General features: G+C 40.8%; 1 protein-coding gene across 2 annotated transcripts in view; it reads left to right on the top strand.

Moving 5' to 3' along the window:
• The first annotated feature begins 265 nt into the window (after positions 1-265).
• The window catches only part of MAP3K3 (mitogen-activated protein kinase kinase kinase 3), a 64309-nt gene continuing 37145 nt past the window's right edge, over positions 266-27429 (top strand). For both annotated transcript variants that reach the window (XM_081970076.1, XM_081970077.1), the window contains exons 1-5: positions 266-583; positions 22435-22556; positions 23175-23264; positions 25743-25783; positions 26953-27052. In XM_081970076.1, coding sequence (XP_081826202.1) covers positions 580-583; positions 22435-22556; positions 23175-23264; positions 25743-25783; positions 26953-27052 — 357 coding nt within the window. In that variant the 5' untranslated portion in view covers positions 266-579. The remainder of the gene's footprint in view (positions 584-22434; positions 22557-23174; positions 23265-25742; positions 25784-26952; positions 27053-27429) is intronic.

Here is a 27429-nt window from a genome sequence, read left to right as displayed (position 1 = left end):
ATAGGTTGCACGTTTTCTGGAAATCCGTCCATACTCTCGCACCATTGGAAGGTCATTCCCAAAGTGACCGAGAATCTCCATAGACATTCCTCGAGAAGAGTTTCCCGCAGGCCCGGATGACTACCTGTCTGTCACGCCACGATCAACAGAACGATTCCCCTCTCCCTCCTGCTACACTACAGTAATTGGCAGCTGAACATTTCAGTAGCCCCGCCTCTTTTTTTGAGAGAGAGTGCGCACGCGTGCTTTTGCGCCGCGAGGGAATCTTTAGTTTCCACCGGAGGAACTGCGCGTGCGTGAGCGCAGGAGACTTGCATAGAATTTCAGCGCGTTTCTGTCGCTGAAGGAAGAAGTAGGGATTCATCGACGGAAGGCGAGTGGAGGAGGAGCCGCCGCTTGTTTCGGGCCTTGGGACGGAGGTGGCTGAAGCGGGTACCTGGGCAAAAGCTTTGGTATGAGGCGGCGGCGGCGACGGAGGTGGCTGCTGTGAGGGCGAAAGGAAGAGCGAAGCCGGAGGAGAAGGGAGGAGAGCCGAGCGACGGGCGCCCCTCTCCCAGCTCAGCCGCCCCGACCGCCAAAATGGGTAAGGGACACGGCTGGTCCTGGCGTAGGGTCGAAGCATCTGGTCAACCCCGCTGGATAAAAGCTGGGTGTTGACCTCAAAAGAGGAGAAAGCTCCGCGGTGCTAACGGCTTGGCCTTGTAGCTGGCTGTGCAGGAGATGATGATGATGATGATGATGATGATGATGATGATGATGATGATGATGATGATGATGATGATGATAAATAAGCTTCGTACATAGGAGCGCTGATGGGAGCGATCTATAGTCCTGTCTTTGGTTAGCAGCTTTCCCTGAAGCACTCGTAAACTTTCACGTTCACAGAGCGCTGCTGACAACCTTCTGTTTTTAATCGCAATCCAGCGTTTGAATCGTGCATGGATGGAATATTTGCTGGCAAAGGGGTGGGTGAATGTTGCTGAATATTTTGCTTCGTATTCAGCATATCAATGACTACTTCAGCTTCAACCACAACAATACACAAGCACACAATAGATACAAACTTAAGGTAAACCTTACCAAACTCAGTTGAAGAAAATAGGACTACAGCAACAGAGTGGTCAATGCCTGGGAATGTGTTACCTGATTCAGTGGTTTCTTCCCCAAACCCCCACAACTTTAACCTTAGACTGTCTACTGTTGACCTCACCCCATTTGTAGGAAGTCTGTAAGGGGCGTGCATAAGCCCAACAAGGTGCCTAAAATCCCTGTCCTAACAACCCCCATATTCAGTCAAGGCTTGTAGACTTGTAGCCTTAGAAAGTCTTTGGGAACTTACAGTGGGCCAGAATTGGATTTGTACTAGCATTCCAAAACCCATTAACAAGAAACTAATCCAACTATTTGTTTGGTGCTTTTTAAACTTGGGAGTTGTTCTCAGTATCTTAACAGAATCAAGTTCAAGATCCTTTCATCCAGAAATGCATGCCAGGTCCTCCTCTTCTGAAGACAGAAAATATTTACTCATTTTAATGTTGAAAAAAGTTGAGTATATGAAAATAACCCAGAGATCTACTGATATATTATAATTATCTGCCCTCTTTCACCATTCTGTACATGGGAATTGGGATATAGATGCTTCAGTGTGTAGAAGAGCAGTTGTGCTTGTTTTTATATTCTGTGGTAAAAAAAATCAGTTTATAATTTTTCTTTGATGGGGACCTGTTTTATTATAGAAATGTGCAATGACCAAATGAAATCAGATATCAGTGGTTGCTAAGGCACTCTCCTGGCACACCAGTGATAGCATTTAAATTTCCCCAAATTAACTGGAAGTAAAGTGGATGAAATCTTATGAAGTAATGACGTTCCCCACATCCTGTCTAATTTTATATTATTCCCCACACTAGTTATTATTTCTAAATAAAAAAGGAATTGGTTTAGTTTATACAGATGTGACTTCAGACCCAGAATGACTTTGGCTATCCTTCTTCCACATATGATCTTTAACAACCAAAACACACACACACACACACACACACACACACTGCATTTAGAAAGTATTGAGACCCCCTTTACTTTTGTCAAATTTGTTATGCCGCAGGCTACAGTTTCTACAATTGTTAAAATTCATATTCTTGTTGATCTACACTCAGTACCCCATAATGACAAAGTGAAAACAGAATTTTCTGGAAATTTATTAAAAAGAACAAACTGAAATATCACACTAGCATGAGTATTCAGACTCTTCACTCAAAGTTTGTGGAAGCAACTTTGTCAGCAATTACGGCCCTGAGTCTTTTGGGGTACAACGCAATAAGCTGCATGTTTTCATGTGATTTTCTGCCATTCTTCCTTGCAAATCCTTTCAAGTTCTGTCAGGTTGAATAGAGACAGTTGGTGGACAGCCATTTTCAGATCCCTCCAGCGATGTTCAATAAGGTTCAAGTCAGGACTCTGGCTTGACTACCTTAGGACATTCACAGAGTAAGGGATTCCTATGTTGTCTTGTCTTGGTTGTCATATTGGAAAGTGAACCTTCAGCCCACTCGGAAATCCTGAGCGCTGTGGAACAGGTTTTCATTGAAGATATCCCTGTACTTTGCTCCATTCAGCTTTCTCTCAACCCTGATCAGTCCCTCAGTCCCTGCTGCTGAAAAAACTCTCACAGCATGATGCTGCCACCACCATGCTTCACTATTGGGATGGTATTAGGCATGCGATAAGCAGTGCCTAGTTTAGAATTGTGGCCAAACAGTTCAATCTTGGTTTTATCAGACCAGAGAATCTTGTTCCTCACAGTTTAAGAGTCCTTCAGGTGCTTTTTTGCAAATTCCATGCTGATTTTCATGTTTTGTACTGAGGAGAGGCTTCCATCTAGCCACTCTGCTATAAAGTCAAGATCGGTGGAGAGCTGCAGTGATGGTTGTCCTTCTGGAACTCTGTCCCATCTCCACATAGGATATCTGGAACCTCAGGCAGAGTGACCATTGGTTTGTTATTACCTCTTTTACTAAAATCCTTCTCCCCCTGTGCTCAGTTTGACAGGGAAACCAGTTCTTGGAAGAGTCCTGGTTGTGCCAAACCTCTTCCATTTGAGAATTATGGAGGCCACTGTGCTCTTAGGAACCTCCAGTGCAGCAAAAAATTTATTGTAGCCTTCCTCAGATCTGTGCCTTGTAATAATCCTGTCTCTGAGTTCTGCAGGCAGTTCCTTTGACCACATTGCTTTGCTCTGCTACACTCACATTATGCATTGTCAGCTGTGAGCCTTCTGTAAAAAGGCATGTGGCTTTCCAAATCATATCCAATCAATGTAATTTACCACAGATAGACTCCAAACAAGATACAGAAACATGTCAGCAATGATCAAGAGAACTGGGAGGCACCTGAGGTAAATTTCAAGTGTTGTTGCAAGGGGTCTGAATACTTATGAGAATGTGATATTTCATTTTTTTCTATTTAATAAATTTACAGATATTTCTAAAATTGTGTGTTCACTTTGTCATTATGGAATACTGAGTATAGATTCATGAGGGGAAAAAATTCAACAACTGTACAATCAGAGTCTGTCTGTCTCCCCCTCCCCTCTCTCCAGGTTTGTTTGTTTTTTGCCTTTGACTTTACTATCCAATTAACATTTTCTTAGAGCTAGCTGATATTAATCCACTTATTTCATAGTCAGTCCTGTACACATTCCATTTGTAAAGTTGTAGTGAATTTAGTTCCAGTTTGCATCATTTAATTTTATACATTCCCTTTTGAAAAATAATGTTTGTTAGTATCAGGGCTGGTGATTGCTTAAATCTTTTCAGCCTAGCCATCTCATTAGCAAGAACTGATAGTGTTCCTGCTGCTTTTGCTTAGATTGGATGAGGTGATGGCACAAAGCGCTGGAACAAAGTAATGTTTTATAAGCATATTACTTATGCTTGCTTATCTAGTATGTAACTTACCTAAAAATATTTGTTATAGAAATTGGAGAGCCCACATGTGTGAGTTACATATGTGCATCTTATCTTATAACAAGTAGTTTTGAAAAAAAATGCATTAAAAAAATCTTCCCAGACATTTTTTCTATAAATTAGATGGCAAATATAGCACTATCCTATCTATACTTCTGGTCTTGTAAAAACAAGAGAGGTGGAAGAAACGGAGGCTGAGGGGCTTTTTATCTAAATGTTTTTTATTGCTATTAAGGGGTTCCAGGGAGGGGGGGTGGGATAACCAGGCCGGGAGAGGAGCCAGTGCCAGTGCCAGACGGACAGGTGAGTCCGGGAAGGAAGTGAGCGGAGTGGGGGGGGGAGAAGGAACAAGTTATTCCAACAGAGGGTTGTCTGATTACAACGGTCGCGGGGAGGGGGGGATGCGAGGACAAGAGAAGATCACAAGGTCGGTTGGGAGACCGTGGCTGCTGGCTACGCCCGGTCGTTTGTACCAACCCCCGCAACCTAGGTGGCCAGGAACTACAGAGCCGGGGCCTGCGGCTGATGCTTTGCAATGCAAGGTCCGTAACCAACAAGGCCCCCCTCATTAATGAGTTGATCTCTGAGGGGGAGCTGGACCTTGCAGGGATAACGGAGACCTGGTTGGGCCACGAGGGTGGTTTACCCCTCGTGGAAATGTGCCCACCAGGTTTCCGTGCATTCCATCAGCCTCGGGCCTTGGGTAAGGGTGGTGGGGTGGCGGTAGTTATACGGGAAGGTCTAGAGCCGAGGGAGTTCACTGTTCCTCAGAGATCCGGGTGTGAGTCCCTTGGTGTGAAATGGGGCCCAGGGAGGCAGTTGGGTTTGCTGATTGTATACTTGGCTCCTCGCTATACATCAGCGGCCCTGCCCGAGCTCCTCGAGCTGATCTCGGAGACGGTGGTTGAGATCCCCAAGCTTGTGGTTATGGGGAATTTCAACCTGCCGTCGACGGGAGCAGCATCTGAGGTGGCTCGGGAGTTCATGGCTTCCATGACAGCCATGGGCCTGACCCAATTAATTCAGGGCCCCACACACGAGGGTGGCCACACATTGGACCTTGTTTTTGTATCTGAGCAGTGGACTAGTGATCTGGGTATAGGGGACTTAGTTGTTACACCCCTGTCATGGTCAGATCACTCATGTCTCCGGCTGGACTTCCCTGGCGCTACCCCCCCACCGCGAGGAGGCGGGACCAGACGGTCCAAGCTGGTACCGCCCCAAGCACCTGATGGAGCCGGATAGGTTCCAGACGGAGCTTGGGCCATTACCTGTAGCCCTGACCCGCGCTCGGTCAGAGGACCTAGCGGCCGCCTGGAATAGGGCGGCGGCTGGGGCCTTGGACCGGGTTGCGCCTTTGCGACCTCTCCTGCGGCAGCGATCCACCCGGGCTCCTTGGTATACCGAGGAGCTGAAGGTGATGAAGCGCCATAGGAGACGTCTAGAGAGCAGGTGGAGGTCCTCACGCTCCGAATCTGATCGAACACAGGTAAGAGCCTATTTACGGACCTACCTTGTGGCATTAAGGGCGGCCAAACGTAGATATTGCGCCGCTCTTATTGCGTCCGCGGATAACCGCCCTGCCGCCCTGTTTAGGGTGACCCGCTCCCTCTTGTTACAGAGGACGCAGGGGGCACCCTTGCAGGGCAGAGCAGAGGAGTTTGGGGAATATCTGCAGGACAAAGTCGCTCAGATCCGGAGCGGATGGGCCCCCCTCAGTGGACCGGACGGGCCGCCAACAGCGAGTCTTGTGAGACCATCCTGGGAGGAGTTTGATTCTGTTGCCCCCGAGGATTTGGATAGGTTGCGTGGACGGCTGCGACCCACCACATGTTTAATGGACCCGTGTCCCTCCTGGTTGGTACTGGCATCTTGGGAGGTGACCCGAGGCTGGCTTCTGGGCCTGGTGAATGCCTTATTGGGTGAGGGATCCTTACCAACCGCCTTGAAGGAGGCGGTGGTGAGGCCCTTACTTAAGAGGCCTTCACTTGACCCAACGGAGCTAGCTAATTATCGTCCAGTCTCCAACCTTCCCTTTCTAGCGAAGGTTGTTGAGAATGTGGTGGCGCAGCAGTTTCCACGACACCTTGACGAATCCGATGATCTAGACTCACGCCAGTCCGGCTTCCGACCCGGGCACAGCACAGAGACAGCCTTGGTCGCGTTGGTCGATGATCTCTGGAGGGCCAGAGATAGAGGTTGTTCCTCTATCCTGGTCCTATTAGACCTCTCGGCGGCTTTTGATACCATCGACCATGGTCTCCTATTGCGCCGGTTGGAGGGGATGGGAGTCGGAGGTACCGTTCTGCGGTGGTTCGGCTCCTACCTCTCCGACCGGAAGCAATGTGTGTTGACGGGGACAGAGGTCGACCCCGAGGCCACTCACTTGCGGAGTGCCACAGGGGTCGGTCCTCTCGCCTCTCCTGTTCAACACATATGTGAAGCCGCTGGGTGAGATCATCCGTGGTTTTGGGGTTGAGTATCACCTCTACGCTGATGATACTCAGCTGTATATTTCAACCCCAAACCACCCCAACGAGGCTGTCGAAGTGATGTCCCGGTGTTTGGAAGCCGTCGGGGTCTGGATGGGGGACAACAGACTTAAACTCAACCCCTCCAAGACTGAGTGGCTGTGGCTACCGGCACCTCGGTTCAGCCAGCTGATTCCATCGCTGGCCATAGGGGGCGAACAATTGCCCCCTGTGGAACGGGTGCGCAATTTGGGCGTCCTCCTTGATGCCCGGCTGTCAATGGATGACCATGTGGCAGCCGTGGCAAGGGGGGCGTTCCACCAGGTTCGCCTGGTGCGCCAATTGCGCCCCCTACTGGACCGGGATACCCTACGCACGGTCACTCATGCGCTGGCGACGTCCCGCCTGGATTACTGCAACGCTCTCTACATGGGGCTGCCCTTGGGACGCGCCCGGAGACTGCAGTTAGTTCAGAACGCAGCCGCGCGGGCTGTGATGGGGAGTACGAGGTACTCCCACGTAACACCTCTCCTGCGCGAGCTGCACTGGCTACCTGTGGTTTTTCGGGTGCGTTTCAAGGTGCTGATTACCATCTTTAAAGCGCTCCATGGCACGGGACCTAGTTACTTGCGGGATCGCATCCTCCCACATACATCCCTGCGGCCAATTCGCTCACACAGAGAGGGACTTCTGGTGCCGTCCACTAGGCAATGCCAACGGGCGACACCAAGGAGTAGGGCCTTCTCTGTGATGGGCCCAACCCTCTGGAATGACCTCCCCCCCGACATTAGAACCACTACTGACCTCCGCTCCTTCCGGCAAAAATTGAAGACTCACCTGTTCTGATTAGCAGGCCTGGCATAATTACAACTGTCCCTCCTGGCAAATATACTATTAACTGGTTATTTTAGGGGTATTGTTTTTAATTTATTGTGTCTGTTTTAGGGGTTTAAAAACTTATATTTATACTAGCTTTGTACAGTTCTTTTAATTACATTTTTAACCTCCTCCATGCCAACTGTACATATTCAACTTTTTATTGTATTTTGATATATTTTGCATGGACTGTACACCGCCCCGAGTCCCTTTCGGGAGAGGGGGCAGTCTAGAAGCATTAAATATAAATAAATAAAAATAAATAAGATATTAGCATAAATTCCTGTTGTTGTTGTTTTAAGGACAGCACTTTAAACAATTTCACTTTTCTCTTATGGAAGCAATTCAGACTGTTCAGATAAATATTAATGGAGCTATTTGTTTTAAACTCAAAATAAAGTTTTCCCATTTTATGCGTAACTTTATATTATTTTCTACACTCATTAATCAATTATTAACTCATTTTGAGTTTATTTAGGAATCTTTGATGAAGCATTTTGTCAAAGGTCTTTAAAAGTCAGGTTGTAATATTGTCTGCTACATCAAGTCTGCAACATTTTTCCTCATAGTAATTGATGTAGTCAAAGAAAAATTTAATAACTTAGAATTTATTTTATAGGAACTATGCTTACTTTCCTGCGGCAAGATTTTTCTTCTGTAGTGTGATCTTTCTGTTTTTAAATAATGTTTTCCATATGAGACACTATCTTCTATAAAATTATTCTTTATTAGACTAGAGAGAATAAATTTCTTAAGATTCTGTTACATGTGAAGTGCAGAGTACATAGGATAAAAAGCAGATTGTCTCAGTTGAGGTTTCTAAACTATAGAATATATTGTTGATGGAGAGTTTCCTTGCTGCTTACTTTCAGCTATTTCAGATTCTTTGATCAGACACATTTGACTAGTCACTACAAAAATACCGTAAACAAATATAAACAGTATACTTGCAAAAGACACTAAAATTAATTGGTCTGTAATATTTTAAAATATTTAGTTCCTTTCAAACATGCTATGCGTGTTCATTAATTGATGTTAGCTACTGATGGATGCAGCTAACAAACGCAGCTATTCCACCTGCAGATCTAAATATGATGGCCAACTTGTAACTACAACTTTTTAGTGCTGTCATAAGTTTGAACATTCATTGAAGGGGGTGGTTATTAAGCAAGGTAAAGAGGTAAAGGAAGCCTTATGGCAGCAATGGCAAACCTTTTTTAGCTCATGTACCATAAGTGGGGGGGAGCGCAGGGGGTCGTGTGTGTGTGTGCTGCACCCATAATGCAATGCGTGACCCCCCCAGTGCGCATGCACGCACTAAAGGCGCGACCCCCATTTTTACATGCTTTTTTCGCCCTCCCCAGGCTCCAGAGGCTTTATAGGAGCCTGGGGAGGGCAAAAACAGCCTCCCCCGCCCCTCCGGACGACCTCTGGAGGCGTCAGGTAAGCCTCCGGATGGTCCCTGAAGTCTTCGGAGCGCTCAAAACAACCCTCCGAGCAAATCGGAAGTCACTTCCGGTTTGCTCGGAGGATCGTTTTGAGCGCTCTGAAGGCTTCAGGGATGGTCCGGAGGCTTCCCTGACACCTTTGGAATGCTCAAAACGACCCTCTGAGCGAACTGAAGTTTGCTCGGAGGGTCGTTCTGAGCTTTCCGAAGGCTTCAGGGACTGTCTGGAGGCTTGCTCGGAGAATCATTCTGACTGCTCCCAAGGCTTCAGGGAGCATCCGGAGGCTTACCTGACGCCTCCGGAGGGCATCCGCGTGGGCGGGAGAAGTTGTTTTCGCCCCCCCCTAGACTCCTATAAAGCCTCTGGAGCCTGGGGAGGGCGAAAAATGGCTTTAAAAAAGGGTGAACTCAGCTGGCCAGCACGCACATGGAACTCAGCTGGTTTCGCATGCCCTGACAAATGGCTCTGCGTGCCACAGGTTCGCCATCACTGCCCCATGGATTTTACTCTGCTAGTCATTGCCAACTACGTATTTAATTATTTAACTGTTTTATGTATGTATTTTATAACGCATTTTAGTGACTGTACACCGCCCCGAGTCCCTTTTGGGAGAGGGGGCGGTCTATAAATACGAATAATAAATAAATAAATAAATAAACTATAGGAGGCATTGCTCATCTTCATTTTAAGGTCATCGAGTTAGCGCTGTTGGAAGATATTTCCGCAGTCATGGCCAGCATGAAGTCATGGGCCACTGTTACCTTCCCATCAAAGTGGTTCCTATTTATCTACCTGAATTTGCATACTTTTGAACTATTAGATTGGCAGCAGTGGGGCAAGGACAGGAGCTCATGTGTCACGGGTCTTGAATCTGGGCTGCCGGCTTTCAAGTTGACATGCCCAGTTGAGCCACCCCTGTTAAGCAAACATCATCTATAACAGCGATGACGAACCTTTTTTGGCTCGCGTGCCATAAGTGGGGGGAATGCAGGGGGATCGTTTGTGGGCGTGCCGCACCCATAATGCAATGCGAGACCCCCCAGTGCGCATGCGCGCACTATAGGTGCTTCCCCCCCCAATTTTTACATGCTTTTTTTGCCCACCCAGGCTCCAGAGGCTTTATAGGAGCCTGGGGAGGGCGAAAACAGCTTCCCCCGCCCCCCAGACGCCCTCTGGAGGCGCAGGTAAGCCTCCGGATGGTCCCTGAAGCCTTCGGAGCGCTCAAAACGACCCTCCAGGCAAACCGGAAGTCACCGGAGGATCGTTTCGAGCGCTCCGAAGGCTTCAGGGACCGTCCGGAGGCTTACCTGACGCCTTCGGAGCGCTCAAAACGACCCTCCGAGCAAACCGGAAGTCACTTCCAGTTTGCTCGGAAGGTCGTTTTGAGTGTTCCGAAGGCTTCAGGGACCATCCGGAGACTTACCTGACACCTCCGGAGGGCGTCCGGGGGGAGGTGAGGCTGTTTTCGCCCCCCGGCTCCTATAAAGCCTCTGGATCCTGGGGAGTGCAAAAAATAGCTTTAAAAAAGGGTGAACTCAGCTGGCCAGCGTGTGCACGCACGCTGGCCAGCTGACAGGGCAGTGCCTCGCGTGCCCTGACAAATGGCTCTGCGTGCCACCTGTGGCACGCGTGCCATAGGTTCGCCATCACTGATCTATAATTTGAGGTTTACTCTTCAAACCTAAGCATAGTTATATAAATTCTTCCTTGAAAGTTGCATAGGATTACTACTGAATTGATATAAATGTGCACTTTGTATTTGTACTAATAGAAAATATGAATATATGAATGTGACTATATTTCAAGCATTGAATCAAAATGTTAGCAGAGGAACTCTGGCATACTTGTATATATTCAGTGGCTTTGTATTTTAATTGAGCCTCATTGCAGATTTATATGGTATCTCTTCCTATATTACACCTAGTTGATACTTGGAAACTATTTAACCAAAGTTGCTTTCACTATTGCAGATAAAAATAGGGGGATCTTCTTCCCTTTTACACCAAAAGTACCTATCAGTTTTTGAATCTCTCTAATTTCCCTACTTTTAACTATTCCTTTTTTTATCATTTGGGCTGAGAATGTGTCTGGCCCAAAATCACCCAGTGAGCTTCCATGACCAAGGTAGACTTCAGCTTATTTCCTCCTGTCTTTACTCCAATATATGAACCTCTACCAATGATTCTCAATTAAAGGACATCAACATTTGCTCTTTTTTTTCTCTTAAGAATTTGAAAGAAAATGTACCGTAGAGTGATTTGGCTATGCAGCAGCTAACCACTTATGAATTCTACATAACTTACAGCAGTTTTTGTTTAACTGCCCATATTATTGTTTTGATCAGTTTTTGTTTTCACAGCAACAGGTCTATATAAAGGGATAGGTTCCCTATTTGCTATCTAGGATTTTTTTTCTTTTTTTAATTAAATGCAAAAAGCAAAGAAAAATAATATATAAAATGATAAAAGTAAAAAAGAAAGCAAAAAAACAAAAACACATAGAGCTTATATTTAGTTACTTACATACGTGCATATATAAAATTGTATAATAAATATATCAATAAATGAAACCCATAATTTATTATAATCATCCATAATTTGCATTAAATATATCTCTGCTTTTGGATTCAGCACACAAAACTGTTGAATTACAGTATTTGTCTCTTATTCTCAAATAATCCTTATCATATTCTGGAGCAGAATGGAACTTTGGATGGCAGTGAAGCAGCAACTTCTTATGGACTTCTTATGATATTTAATTTCTCTATTTTTATAAATACGTTACCTATACATCTTAGTTTTCATCTTGTTTTATTTAATAAGCACATTTTCTGTGAGAAATATTCTAAATCTAAACACCAAGTTACTAGAGCCTTCAGACGGAGGTGGGCTGTACGTACCTTAACAAACGGTTTGCTGGTTGTGAGCACGCACCCATAACTGCCTTCAGATATGATATACTGACATTAAAGCAATGGGGAAGAACAAGAAATGCAACAGGACAAATCTAGGCTCATCTATCTAAACTAATAAAGTAGCCAAAAATTGATGGCTACATGATAGACAAGAAAATATGAGTAAAAATAACAGAATAAATTCTTTCCATTTGATTCCTACCTCTAATGATTATAATATGTTGAACTGGAATTTAGAAACAAAATTGACAACAACTATTAGAATACTTTGCATGAGGAGTTGAATCATATGATTGGATTCTTGGCTTTATTAGTCTCCCTTTAATATTTCTGTGCTGGGGGAAGAGCAAATGAAGCAATTGCCAAAAGAATTCATAACAGCTTTGCTATAACAGTGTCTCTTAACTGCATAAAATGTAATTCCCATGCTTGGCTATTTAATCTGTATAAATGCAAAGTTGGATTCCATAAAAACAGTTTTTGAAACTTTCATCAAAAGTAATCAAAACATTAGCAGCTTTAATAGTAACTCAGAATATTGGCATTAATATCATGTTTCATTAAAAATAAGATCCTATCTTATATATTTTTTCCCACCAAAAAAGGCACCAGGTCTTATTTTCGGGGTGGGTGTCACCCACTTGTGCATGTCACCCCCGGGCCCCTTTTCGCTGTCAGAGGCTTTCGGGAAGTTTTCCAGCAGATAGTTGCAGCCAGGCCTCGCACACCTCGGCCCATTTCTTCTGCAGGCACATCCCCATCCTAGATTAATTTTAACCAGTGCATCTTGGAGTAGGTGAGGTCTTAATTAGGGTTTATTTTGGGGGGAGGGCTTATATTGAGCACACCTATATAAATCAAGCTAGGACTTACTTTCTGAGTAGGTCGTATTTTCAGGAAAACATGGGTATCTGTTTATGGATAGCCAAAGAAAAGAAGATTGCCAAGAAGAACAGATTAAGATTAGAAATGACAACCAAATACAAGTAAAAGTTACATCTTATATTATTAATAGGATGCAAACAAATTTTACTATTGTTTTTTTTAACCTTTCCATTGTGTTCTACTTAAAGTAAAATATTTTCTTGATGCTTTTCAAATATAGCCATTGCATGTTTTCCAAGATAGGATACAACATCATCAGTATGTCTTCTTGCATTTAGGCAGAGCATAATGTTTTGAATACCACTAATTGTTAGGCATGAACAATCAGATTCACACATGAAGAGTTCATTAAGCTGACTATATATAGAAATCTTCTCAGACTGACGGTTTGCACGTGGGTAAGACTAGATAAGGTTCAGCGGCATTCAAGCATGGTCAGACTTCATCCTCTTGTGTTCAGATAGGAATATCAGACTAATTCTCCATTTGACTTCTCTCCTGTCTCTGCTAGCGTCTTCGCACATTACCCCCCTTTCAAAACAGCCCTCCCTTCTTTTGTGACATCCTCATTGTCTCAGTTTTCAAAAGAATTTGGGAGGGATGGAAATGAAGCCAGTTCAAAGGAATCCACCCCCATATCTGAAGTATCCGTGGAAGCAGGTGCTGCTGTCTGGAAAATATCTAGATGATCAGCATGTTCCTCTCCCATCTCTCTCAGGAAGTGAAGGCCGGAAGCGGATGGTTGGACTGCATCAACTGCCATGTCTCCTTCCAGAGGGTCCCATTCTGTCTGGTTAACTCCTTCACTTTGATTCTTCTGGCGGTTCCGTTGCATGGAAGGGAACTGGGAGTTTGGGAGGCTATGGCTTTTCTGGGAAACGCTGATGGGATTGCCACACCAAGTCAGGAACATGCACGTGTCTGGTATTTTCCCAGGAACATTTGAATTTAGCGAAGGGGAAATCCTTGATATCCGCTGCTATTTTATGTCACCAAAAGTCTCTTAATGTTCTGATGTTCTTGAACACACGCACCCATGTCCTGCTGTCTGATTATCGTGGCAAAGTAGCAAAACCTCCTCCCTCAAAGATGCAAGCAGGCGCCACTATTTGATGAGCTTCAAATCCCTTTCTTCCACTGAAAATAGCGGACTATAAAGGCACATAGTATTAGTGGAACTCCCTAGATCAGGAGTGTCAAACTTGCGGCCCATGGGCCAGATGCATCGCACACTGATCATGCTCACCCCCCGGTTTAGCGAAGGAGGGAAAAGTCAAGATATGTCACATGACGGCAACGTGGTGCCGGGAGTTTGACGCCCCTGCCCTACAGTATCCATCTAGGCCCATGAAAACTAGTCCAGAGATTGCTGTTAGCAAATAAATCCTGGGGTATTGGTGCTGCCCCCAATACCTCGATAGCTGCTTCTGCAGGAACTTGCCAAAAGTTAAAGGATTGTAAAATCCTTTCAGGGTGTGGGGTGGTCATTATTACACAGATTTATGGGACCCTGCGTCCGGCATCAATTTCTTTGAGCCTGGTACATATGTAATGTAAAGTCAAAGCAAGAGAAAAAATGTCTCCATCTTTCTTCCCTCAGGTAGAGTGGCTTAAGTCTATTGTAGCACAACCCTTCTAAGAAATGTCTCTTATTGGTCAAAAGCTGTTTTAACTTCTAACAGTTCTTTATGTAAAATGTGATATTTTTTTCATGGGGAAATGAATGCTCTGGAGTTTAAGTTTTAAGTTTAAGTTTTATTAGATTTATAGACCGCCCCCTCTCCCCGAAGGGACTCGGGGCAGTGAGTAAAGATGCTTTCTCTCCCCAGGCTGGGGTGGGGGGCTTCTGTAAGAGTACTGCTCCTGTAGCCATATTGAAAGTGTCAATATGGACATTAAATCTCTTGAATGGGTTGGGGTATTTGAAGAAGGGGCTCTTGTAGCTGTTTGAGTTCTTCAAACGCTGCCTGCTCTGTGCTTGTCCAAGTAAATTGAACTCTCTTTTCTTAACAGTTGAATTAGAGTTTTATGTGCAAAGGTAGGAATAAAAGTTGTAAAAGTTCACAAAGCATAAAAATCTGAATGTCCTTTTCATTTTTGGGAACCTGCCATGGGAACACTGTGTGTACTTTCTGGGGATCCACTTGAACTCCATCTATGGAAATGCAGTAACCCAATACATCTAACTGTTGCAAATACTTTGTGATCTATTTAGTCCCAGGGATTAAAAACCCAGCAAAGAGGCAATATCCCATGTCGGCTAAGGAGCCGTCAATTTTGAAGCAATATTTCAATTCTAATCTGCAAAAAGATTTTATTAGACCCCCCCCCTATAGTCACCAGCTTCCTTGTCCATAAGAAGCAAGACCCTGGTTTCCTGAACCCAATCAGTGGGGTCCCAACTACAAAGTGCTCAACGTCATAATAGTGAGAGACCATTATTTAGTACCAGTCACATTGGACTTATTGGATAGATTGCAAAGTACACATATTTACCAAGTTGATCCTTCGAAATGCAGTTGAGGAGGGGAGTTTGCATTTTTTGGCTGCATTTGATAAGTTCAAATACACGATTTGGATTAGTAAATTATGGTGCTGTGTTTTCTATAGTTATAAATCAGATTTTTTTAAAAGCATAGATTATATGTGTGGGAAGGACTGATGCTTCTTCTTTCCCAAAGTCTGCGAAGTCTCTGTACTTAGCTAGCAACTTTGCCTCTTCACCCTAGGATTTTTTTTTTGCTTGTTTCAAAGGAGCCATTGCTTACACACAATGAAGTGGGAAAAGATATAGTCTCGCAGTTTATTACAGGATTGCGCCAATCCCGATATGATTAGGATGTGAAGGTGGTGCATGCATGATATAAATAGGAAACTGTTCTATATGTTTTGCAACTGATAGTTGCAGGGGGACTACAGTTTGTGTAATTGCATTTTTTTAAGGGCTGACCATCTATTGTTTCTACTTTCATAGGAATAGTAAGCCTTACGGAATCTGCAATGTTTTAGAACTGTTGCTAATTCTATGAAATCAGCAAAGCAGTTGCTCCAGAATCCACTAAAGGCTTGAGCGTTGGATAAAGTCAGAGTAACATAAATTTTCAGCAATGTATCTTGATTCGTATAGAATCAAGCCTATTTGGTGATTGAGTAGCCCCTCCTGTGAGCTCTTGCAAGAGGGGCTCAGCACTTTCTCAACACTTTGCCTTTCTTAATTTGCATGGATTCCTCTTCTCCCAACTCAGTCTCAGCCACATGAATGGGGAGACGGCCCAATAGTGAGACTCTGAACTTGCTTCTTTCTGTTGCCCAAACTGGTATTGATTTTCTCCACACATAAGTCGAGGATTATGTAAACCTGATCTAAATTCTGGAGAACTCCTTTTAATGTTTAGCTCTCATCTAAACTGACCAATCAGGCTGCTTTGTTCCAATCCAGGTCTCAAAGGTGCTTTTTCAAAAGGCCGTTGGGCTGTTTTTTCCTTGAGGAAGAAGAATAAAATGTTTCGCTTTTCATTCAAGAAGCTTCATTAGTTATGATGGCAGGGGAATGGAAGGATAGGTTATGACCAGTTGAGACTGCATGTGCCTGAGATATAATCTTGATAAAGGTTGAATGCCATCTTGGATGGAACATTAACCTCAGCAAGAAAATTTCTACTTTTTAAAATAACTCATAGATGTTAAATCAAAGGCATTTTGTATTGCAATTTAATTCTAATGTATGCATTTTACTTCAATCAGTAACATGCTCACAAATAAGCCCTACTTGTCACCGCAGGGGAAATAAAACAAGGGAAGAATGATAAGACCAAAACTGTAGTAACGAAGACAAGTTTGAGAAAGCTGCAGAGAGAGAAAAGGACAGATTCATTTATTTAGTTATTGATCCAATCCTGATCCTGATCAAGGAATTATTTCCCTTTCCATAGGGATCAATGTGCAGAACTTGGTCTCAGTTTAATTTTTAAAAATGAAGTTTTGGGAATTGGTAACTAATGATATTTTCACACATAGCACCATGTCCCAATCCAAAATACTGGACTCAGTATTTTTCCTCTACTGCAGCTGCTCATACTGAGCTAATAATAGCCTCTGTTGAATTAAGCTTACTACATAGCATTCATAGAATAGAACAGAACAGAGCAAAGTTGGAAGGGACCTCAGAGATCTTCTAGTCCAACCCCCTTCTTAAGCAGGAAATCCTACACCACTTCAGATAAATGGTTATCCAATCTCTTCTGCTAATTTCAACTCTGGCATTTGGAAAATCCCCTGGAGAGAATATGACTAGACTTTTCTTAGAAATAGATAAAACATGTAGTACTGCCCTACTGGAAGCAAAGCATAATATATTCAATCCCCCCCCTCCCCAAAAGCAACTAACAGGTAACCTGCCAGTTATCATCCAATTAGATTTCTGAGTTTTATGCCAGGCATATTTTGAATAAACTAGAAAACAGAGAGGAAGAAACAAAACTCTTCCATCCATAGCAGGATTTCAAAAAGCATATAACACAGTAGAAGACTGAAGGTTCCTATCCAGAAATATACCAATAGACAAGAAAAACAACACTGTATTTCCCTCATTGATCTTCATTCTGCCTTTAATTCAATTGACACATCTCAACTTTGAGAGACACTAACTGGGACAGACCTCAGTAGACCTCTTCTTAAATTAATAATTGAATTACATATTGAAATTACAGCCAAAGTAAGAATGAGTGCGCCAGAGTTCTTGTCAGATCCTATTTAGTTGATGAGGTGAGACAAATAGGTCTTTTTACTTGCTCCTTTCTTATTTAACTTTTATATTAATAATATTATAGTGGCCATTGTCACATAGTTTTTTTTCTCCCTCTCACTTAATGGTTGGAAAATTTCCAAGTTAATATATGCTGATGACATGATCCTTATTTCCTATCCAAGACTGGCTTTAGAAATTTATTGGCTAGACTAGCTGATTATTGTGAAGGAGCTGAGGCCTGGAGATGGGATGAGAAGGCTTGGTCATGTACAGAAACAATCTAACTAAATATGTATTGAATTGTTTATGAATAATTCAGTCTCTTACAATATTAATGATTAAAATGTGTTAAACTACAATAATTTCCCAGGTGCATTTAAATAAATCTGGATTAGAAGAATAAATGTGTTCATTTTTTTCATGTACTTACATATTGACATTATGCTTTCTCTTCATATTATTCTACAAGTAGCACTTGTTTAATTTGGTTAGCACTTACCTAAAACAAATACTACTTTGTAATTTTTATTTATTTATTAATCAGATATAGGTACTACTGATCTAAATCTCAGAATAAACATTTCACACTATACTATAACTTTCTCATAAGTTCTAATTCCCTTTTCATCAATAATATAAAGTGGAGCGTGGCTTTTAAAACATGAGAAGAATTTCCTGGACAACAGCATTCCAGCAAAAGCAGAACTATTTCCCTAGATCTACTGAACATTTTACAAAAAAACTTGCCTTTCAGCAATATTCAATGTTGCCAAGCCTTCATTTATAGTCATTTCTTAATTAACTTTCCAAAATCATAAAGTTTTACTCTAGAAGTTGAATTAGGTCATGGTATTTCATGAGTCTTATGCAATACATAACACATAATCCAATTACTCTACGTAAGGAAATATTTTTCAAAATTACATTTTATTATGCTGATATTAATTTTAGTTTTACATGAATTAGAAGTCATAAACTATCATCAAGATCAGCATTTTCTAAAAAGCATGAAATATCAATTTAAAAGTACCATTATTGCTATATCCTCTTTAAAATGTTTTAATTGCCTTGTGTTCCCTGTTTCTCAGAATACATTTTTAAAAGATTCCACTTCATAATCCTCAAGAGCTTCAATCATAAAATAATAACTTAATCAAAAGTAATAATTAAATTTTCCTTTTAAATTAACTGAGTATTAATTAGTTACAACTATATTACATTTTTTACAAAGATGTACTTGTGTCCATAGGAATTTTGGTATATGGTTCTGCAGAATTTTCCTTCATGTTGTTTAATATTAAATTAAATTGCTGGAAGTAATCAATCATCTGTTTGTTTGGAATGAGATATTGCTGGTAGGTTGATGGCATTCAGATATACATCATTACTCTGGACCAAGTGAGTGATGATATTGAGCTCTCTTTTTCCCTTTTATTTATACATGAACAAAACAAAGAAGAAAAATAAAATAGTAGTGAAAAAATATATAAAATTTTATACAAAATTTCAATACACAAGGACTATATTTTTTGTAATTGTCAACATATCTACAGCTTAAGTAACGTATTAATAAATTACAGATAACAGTGTCTTCTACTCAATAATTGGTGCCATAAACCTTTGATGGACTTTCTTTGTTACATATGGGCTGTTGTTTGGGGAACTGGAGGTGACTGCCTTCAGGATAGTGTGGGGTGGAGCCACCCTCAGTTCCCCAAACAACAGTCCATATATAACAAAGTCCACAGCATAGGAGCATACTCACAGGGCAAGGGCTAGGGTCCCAAGTCCAGTCCACCTGGCTCAGTAAGTCCACGGGGCAAACTGTAGTCCCCAGGACAAAATCAAGGCACAAGACGAAAGGCAGTTCTCAAGGCAAGGCGAAACAAGACAAGTCAAAAGCCAAGGGAGTGTAAGCCAAAACAAACAATTGTTCCTGACAGACTAACTCCCCATGGCTTCTCCTTAAGTCAGTCCACTCCAAGTGTTCCTTGAGAGGAATGGCGGAGCAACCTTCTCCCAAGTAGCCGCACAGTCCTTCTCGAGCTTGCCTATGCTTTACGTCCAGTCGACCACCTCCCCCAATGCTTGAGAAGCCTGGGACAGCAGCATCATCTGGCTCTGGCCTCTCCGAACACCCCAATGGAGCTTTGTCATCCCCATCGGACAGTCCCAGTTCCAACTCCTCCTCCAAATCAGACGGGAGCATAATATTAGGATTATTATAAGTACAAAATATTAGAAATGAAATTTTGAACTGGTATCTTGAGATTGTGATGACATGGAATGGATCAAAAAAATTCAGATGTAATCCTATGAAAACCAAATTGCTAGTGGTCAGTAGATATTTGGGCATTTTAATAGCACCAGCACCAGTATAGTAGTTATTTTGGATGGGCTCATGCTGCTTCCACCTTACAAAAAAAGTGATTTGGGACATTTTGTTTAGGGGATCCTTTGCCCAGCTTTCATTTATGCACCAGTTGAAGCTTCGCTGGGTAGGATGATCTCAATTTTTGAATTCATATTTTGATCACCACTCAGTTGGAAATGATCTGAAAGCTACTTTTGCAAAATGTTGCATTGATTATTGGTGGACGTTTGGGCCCAGTTCATACAGCAAGTCATTAACCCCAAATCAGAGGTGGGTTGCTACCGGTTCGGACTGGTTTGACCAAACCAGTAGTAACTTGGCAGCCTGGGTCACTAGAACCAGCAGCGACCCAGGCTTGCCACACCCCCAAACCGATTCTTGGTTCATTTTGTTTTTGGCTTCTGCGCATGCGCAGAAGCATATTATTTTACTGTGCATGCAAGCGCTGCGCAACCACGAGCAAACAGGCAGTAGCGGCTGCCGGAACCTACCCCTGCCCCAAAGGGTATTCTAGAAAGATATTTCAGACAATAGCTTGCAAGAATTGAGTCTGCCTGTCTGAAAGAGATCCTGATTAAATTTTCCTCCCTCCTAAGGTTCATGAAATGTAAGAATGGTAAAACTTATATTTAATAGCTTCACTTTATGAAATGTTCTATAAACACGTTAAAGCTATTTTATTTGGGCTTTTGGTATCAGCTGACTAATTATAGGCATCCATTAAAGATATTAACATGTATGTGTGTGTGTGTGTGTGTGTGTGTGTGTGTGTGTTGTATTTGTACTGATAAATAAATAAAGGGAGACTAGTATAGATCTATTTTGAGCTAGTTAGCTCTCATCAGCTAGCCATACCCTTACTGGGATTTGAACCTGGCATACCAGGGGTTGTAACACAAATACATACATACATACATACATATATATTGATTTGAATGTAACTATTTTTAACTTCTTTCTGTTGAGTAGAATAGAATAGTATAGAATAGAATAGAACTTGATTGTCACTTTAAATGTATACTAATCAGCATTAAAATTAAATTTTGTTCATTCAGCTCTCAAAAAACAACCATTATGCATATACATACATATATGACACAAAAAAGCATAACAGTCTAGTTCGAATGTATACCATATATATGGCGAAAGAAAAAGAATCCTGTGAGCTTACAAGACGGATGGCATAAGGAACAAAGCTGTTGATGTTACATCATACAGACTCCTGGGACTGGGGAGCCCTGGTTTAGAAGACCTATGAAGACCTGGCTCTTCACCCAAGCCTTTGCCAAGGAATGTAAAGTTTAATGTATTGTTGATATTATTTTGAAAAGTTATATTTAAATTAAATAATATTATTATTTTACCATTGTATAAATGACTAAATACATTTAAAAAGGAAAACAAACATATTATATAATGTAGCTACCGTACTTAGTGAGACAAGAAAGAAAATACAAATCATATCAAGAAAAGAAAAAGGCGGGGGGAACCAAAAACTTTGGCAAATCTTTAAAAAACCTCATAAAATACAAAAACTAAACTACCTGCAACTAAGAGAAAAAAAATTATCTAAATTACATCTCTGTTTATATATCTACATTTAATTATCTATAAAATTAAAGACAAAACATTTTCAGGCTATTAAAATTACATGGTTTTCTTCAAAATACGATTTTATAATTTAATGAATAAGCAGTGAATTAAATCTAGGCCATATAGAAATATTGATTCTCTTTTCCCTCTTGTTTCTCCTTCAGTAAAAATGTAATTTCAAGACTGAAAATTAACAAATTTTGTTAAGCCAATTATTACTAATGTTCTGTAAATACATGATGTTTTACTTTCAGTACTCCAAGTTGTGAACTTTTTCACAGATTGTAATAGTCCAATTTTTGATGTAATATTAATATTAGAAAATATTGTTTTGGGTCTTTGCTTATGTACCTGAACTAGATAAAATATCTTCAAGAAGGGACAGAAGTTTATAGTATTGCAGTGGAAGCAGTATGGGTAGTCCTTGAGTTATAACTGTAATAGAGTCTACTCATTGATTGTAGTCGTAAATTGTAATGATCATAAAATGGATTAATCTGATTCTAGAACATTTTTGAACCTGTTAAATGGATACGGTGGTCATTAGGTAAACACCGTGGTCACTAAGACAATCTATGGTTTACTATAGTACAGTTTTGCCAAACTGGAGGGAAGTGCCTGTTTTTGACAAAAATGTTGTAAAACATGGTCACGTAACCATGGGATGGTGCAAATGGATGTAAATTCAGCTGTGTTTGTGAGCACACAAAGGATGCAATTACACAGCTGCAAGGGAGCAACAAGCATTAGATCCACTGGTCCAGGTCATAAGTCTCCTTTTCAGGTAGGTTGTAACTTCAAATGGCTGCTAAGCGACCAGTCATAAACTGAGGACTGCCTGTGTAATTTAGTGATGACTAGACCCAATGCAAGCAGTAAAAGGGAGAAAAATTAAAAATGATCCTAGCCAATCTGAAGGGAGATTAGTACATTGTAACTTATTGGACATGCACGTAGTAGAAATATCCTGAGGGGTTTTTGTTAATATAATATGATAAAATATTTATTATCCTTTGTTTACTTGCCAGATGTTTGGGGGAGATTGTTAAAGTCATAATATAAATAATCGTGATAAATAATAGACAAAATAAAGTGGGGGGAGGAAACTTTCCTTTCTAAAAATAGGCCAGTCATTAGAAATCTTTGCTTTCATTGTTTCAGATGAACAGGAGGCTTTGAATTCTATCATGAAGGACTTGGTTGCCCTCCAAATGAGCCGGCGTCCCAGATTGTCTGGTTTTGATAGCATGAAGAACAAAGATTCCCCACATTCCAATAGACAGGTAATACATTCCTGATAAGTAGAATCTTGTTTGTCATTGGCTAGTAGAAACATTGCTCAGGAATTAACTCCTCCAGTCACATTACCTTTCAGCAGCTGGACCCAGAGTTCTTAGCAATCTCAGTGACATATTTTACTCTGCTCCAATGCCTTGGAGAACCCAAAGATTCTTTCATACTTATTTTCAATTTGGAGGAGATAGTGTGTGTTATTAAAGGTAATTCAGGAGAGATGGATAGTGCTACTAGCCTGCATTATGGTCGAGTTATAGCTGTGTCATTTCTGTTTTGATGTCCTGATCTTCTTTCTAAAATTGTCCAATAAATTCTATATTGAGAGCTGTATAAAGCTCAAGTAATTGGGAATATTATCATGATGGAAAATATTCCAGATATTAAATTACTCCATTCGGCCCACGAATACTTCCACAGACAAACAAGTATCTTCCAACCCTCTCTCTCCATGCTCAGATACTTCCTACCAGTATACCTTTAAGGTTGTTTCACAAACAAACTCCATCCATTCTACACACTCAACCCTACATTTCTCATTCACATATCATACAAAGTCAACTTTTTTCTCACCTAAATAAATAATTGAGTTTTTTTCCCTCTTTAAGAAAAAACACAGTGCCAGCAACCCAAGTCTCCTAAACAACCTTATGATAAGAAAACAAAATAGTCCTGCAGTAGAGGAAAAAAAGACACAGGTAAAAAAAAAAGTTTTCTTCTAGTATTGACTGTTTAGCCATTAGTATAGCTTTTAAATAATGCAAATAACATTAATTTGAAAAAACTAAAATGAAAAGCAGAATTTTTCTGAATTTCTCCAACTAGAAAAGCATACCTTAGTTTCAGATCTTGTGTTATATTCCAGAAGTAAATATGTGAGACTCAGGACTCTGTCTTGATAGAACTAATTGTTAAAGGTAGAATGCAGGGTTTTACTCATTCATTCAATTTATATGGCTGCCCATCTCACTGCAAGAATTCTGGGAAGCTAACATTATTATATAACATCGAACTAATGAAAGCCAGGGTACAAAATCAAATTGATACGTATGAAACAATAACAGGCTCCAATTAACAGTCTGACTCTAATGCCTGGGAACACATCCATGTCTTTTAAGGTTTTCTGAAAAGCAGAGGGTTAGGGCCATGACACAAAGGCCTGCTGCCTGGGTCCCACAAGGTTGATAACTTTTTAATTCATATAGGCTAGTACCATGCGTCTCCTAAATCTACAGGGTGGTTAGAAACAAAAGAGGTCCCACAAATAACCTGACCCTATGCCGTGACGAACTTTAGTGGGGACAGACTGACTCTTGGATTGCACCTAGAAACATATTTGAAGCCAGTATAGCTAATTGTAAAAGTGTAATATGAGTGCACCAAAATGCATAACTGCCAGCACTGCTGCTTTCTGAACCAGTTATAGCTTCTGGATACTGTTTAAGAGCAACCACATCTAGAGCACATTGTAGAATGGCACAATGGTTAGAATGCAGCATTGCAAGCTAATTGCAGGCTAATTCTGCCGACTGCCAGAGTTTGATCCTGACTGGCTCAAGGTTGACTCAGCCTTCCATTCTTCTAAGGCTGGTAAAATGAGGACTCAGATTGTTGGGGACAATATGCTGACTCTATAAACTGCTTAGAGAGGGCTGTAAAGCACTATGAAGCGGTATGTAAATCTAAGTGCTATTGCTATTGCTAGAAACGACTTGGGTTATACAAGAAATGTTAAGCTAAGGAAGCATTTTGGTGAGAAACGTTAGGATTGGTATCGTTTGCTCATCTGAAACAGAAGATGTCAGGTATTTTTCAGAAACCTGGATTGGGTTGGTGATAGTTAATCTAATCATAGAATCAAAGAGCTGGTGGGAGTTGTTTCCAGGAAAACCTTCATACAGATTCATCTTGTGTGCTAGTTGTGCCTTGTCCACCTCCCTCCCCTTGTGCATTTTATATCTTTGTTAATTTCTAAGTCAAATTTAGTGCTAATATTTATTGTTTTAATGTTATCATGTTACTTTTATTTGTTGTAAACTGCCTAGAGTCACATTTAGGTAAGATGGCAGAATATAAGTTAATTAGAATAGAAATAGAAATTGAATTGAATTGAATTGAATTCTTTATTAGCGAAGTGTGATTAGGAGGAATTTGTCCCCGGTGCATAAGCTCTCAGTGTACATACAACAATAGTGATAGAGCATTATCATAGTCATTGTAAAAATGGATTCATCATAAAACATTAGATACAACACTTAGTGACAGTCATGGATAATGAATAAGCAATCAACATAAATCATACTAGGATACTAAGTAAACAATATAAATTGTAAGATACAAGCAACCAAGTTAGAGTCATGAGGATATAAGTAGGTAATAGTGGATGATGAGAATAATGATGGTAATACTGCCTTTCTAGATAGTTTGATAGTGTTGTGGGAATTAGTTGTTTAATAAATAAATATGTATTTATTTAAATTAATTAATATTAATAAATAATCAGAAGTCCTTCAGATAGTTAATCGTGCCCTAGTGATTTCATGACTGGATTATTGCAGTCTATTCTATATGGAGCTTCTTTTCCATCCAGAAGCTACAGCTTCTGCCATGGTGCAAACAATAACAAGCACTTTTGGATATGTCCATGTGTCACTGCTGCTATGAAATCTGAATTGGTTTCCAGTCAGCTTCCAAGTGCAGTTCACTTAGTTATTCCCTATAAAGCCCTGCAGACATGAGAATCCGTCTGTCTCCAATTGTCTCTGCCCACAGAAGAGTGGTCTGCTCCACATCCCTTCTATTAAACATTGTCATCTTGGGTATTCAGGAAGTATACCTTCTCTGTTTTAATCCCTGCACTCTGAAGCAGATCCCACTCCCCACCCCAAGTTACAGGCAGTACTCTTCCTCCTGGCATTCTGGAAGGCTCTTAAACCTGACTTTGGTCTCAGGTCTAGAACTATGTATTTTGGGGGACCCTGTTGTGGTTTCTTGTTGTTACAATTGTTTTAGCCTGGCCTGTCTATATATGATTTTAATTGTTTTTATTGGGTTCTATGCTGGGCAATTAGTAACAAATTTAAATGATAAAATATCCTCTGAGATACTTTTATTATAAACTGAATTTAAATTATCAAAGTATTTAATTGGCAATATGAATAATTTTGTTTTGGCAGAGTGACATCAGGATAAAGTTTGAACATAATGGGGAAAGGCGGTAAGATTTTGATATATTTTTGTTGTTATTTCTTTTTATATACCTTACTGCAATTCAGATATATAGTCAGGATTGTATATATTGGTATAGTGCTCAGTTTTTTAGCATTTGGCCTCTGTATACCACCACATTGTGTTTGAAATGAAACCCTTAAGATATGAGTGAAGGGAAGATTTCCAGCTTTAATTCATGAGGTTTGACAAAAGTGTGGCATTAACTATTGAGAAGTTTCAGCTATTTTAATACACTCACTCCCATTTTTGGTGGCTTATAAATAATGAACTAACATAACTACAAATACAAGGATTGCTTTTAATACTTGGGTGAAATCATTTACAATCAGTGACTGTCTGAATTTCTGGAACCCATTCACATGAGAAATGCTGAATTTCCTCCTTTGAGATACTTTACTGCAGTTGCCTTCAGTTGTTTGTGGATTTTTCTGTCTTCAGTCTTGCCTTCAGTAAGTGAACTATTGCACTGAGATCAGGTGACTGACTTGGCCAATGAAGAATATCTCTTTCTTTTTTGCCTAGAGAAACTCTTGGGTTGCTTTTGCTATATGTTTTGTGTCATTATCCATCTGCAATAGAAAGTGGCATGCTATTAGTTTTGAAGAATTTGGCTGAATCTAAGCAGAGAATACAGTAGCCTCTTTTACTTGCATAGACATCTCTTTGGACCGCATATTTTATGTGTGTGTGATTTCTCAATGATTAACAGTTGCACTTTTGTCAAACCCCTTGAATTGAAGCTAAAAGGCTTCACTTTGCTCACATCTTGAATGTTTCATTTCAAATTCAATATGTGGAGTACAGAGACCAAATGCCAAAAATATATATCATTGTCCCAATATAGACTAACCTAACTCTATGGCAGTCATCTTGTTTAAGCTGTGTCAGATCTGTAACAAAACTTTTATTTTTTTTCTTTACAATTAAATAATTTTTAAAAATACATAAATAACAGAATCCAAGGTGGAGGGACTGCCTGTAAAAATAAAGTAGAGAGAATTTATTAATATTAGCAAAGAATGGTTATGTTGGCAATTTAGAAGAAAGGAAGAAAAAGGAGGAAAAAAGTTTGATACAGTGTCCAAACCATATTGTTACATGAACTATATAGAGCCCACTTTGCTGCCATAATCAGTATTTTGGTGTCCCATCCAGAATTATCCCCTTTACCCGGCCTGTCCGCTATGAAGATGTTCAGCAGAAAGTGAAAACAGCTTTTGGGCAGCCCCTGGATCTCTACTACATGAATAATGAGGTAGTAACTTACACTACATAGTGTGTTTTATTCCTTTCTAAAAGGGTTAAGTTTAGTTCCAACAAAAAATAAAATAAAAACAATAGGCTGTGCAAGCAACTCAGAAGTAAATCCCTTTGTTTCAGGAGCAATCAAACATGCAAAGTGCCTGCTCAGAAAATATAAGATTGTGGCATTTCCTAAATAAAATAGAACATTTGTCAAAATTGTATTGATTTTAACTAAAACTGAAATAATTTCAGTTCCTGATTTGCAGGCAGAAAACTAATTATATTTACAGTAGCTTGTCAAAAACAAGATACTTGATTTCAATTAAGGGAATTTTACCAAAGAGAATAATTAATTTTCAAATAAATGGAACAGTGGATAGGATCACT

Source organism: Natrix helvetica, assembly GCF_964273705.1.
Source record: "Natrix helvetica genome assembly, chromosome: Z".
Taxonomy (NCBI): Eukaryota; Metazoa; Chordata; class Lepidosauria; order Squamata; family Natricidae; genus Natrix; species Natrix helvetica.
This window is presented reverse-complemented; position numbering and strand designations above follow the sequence as displayed.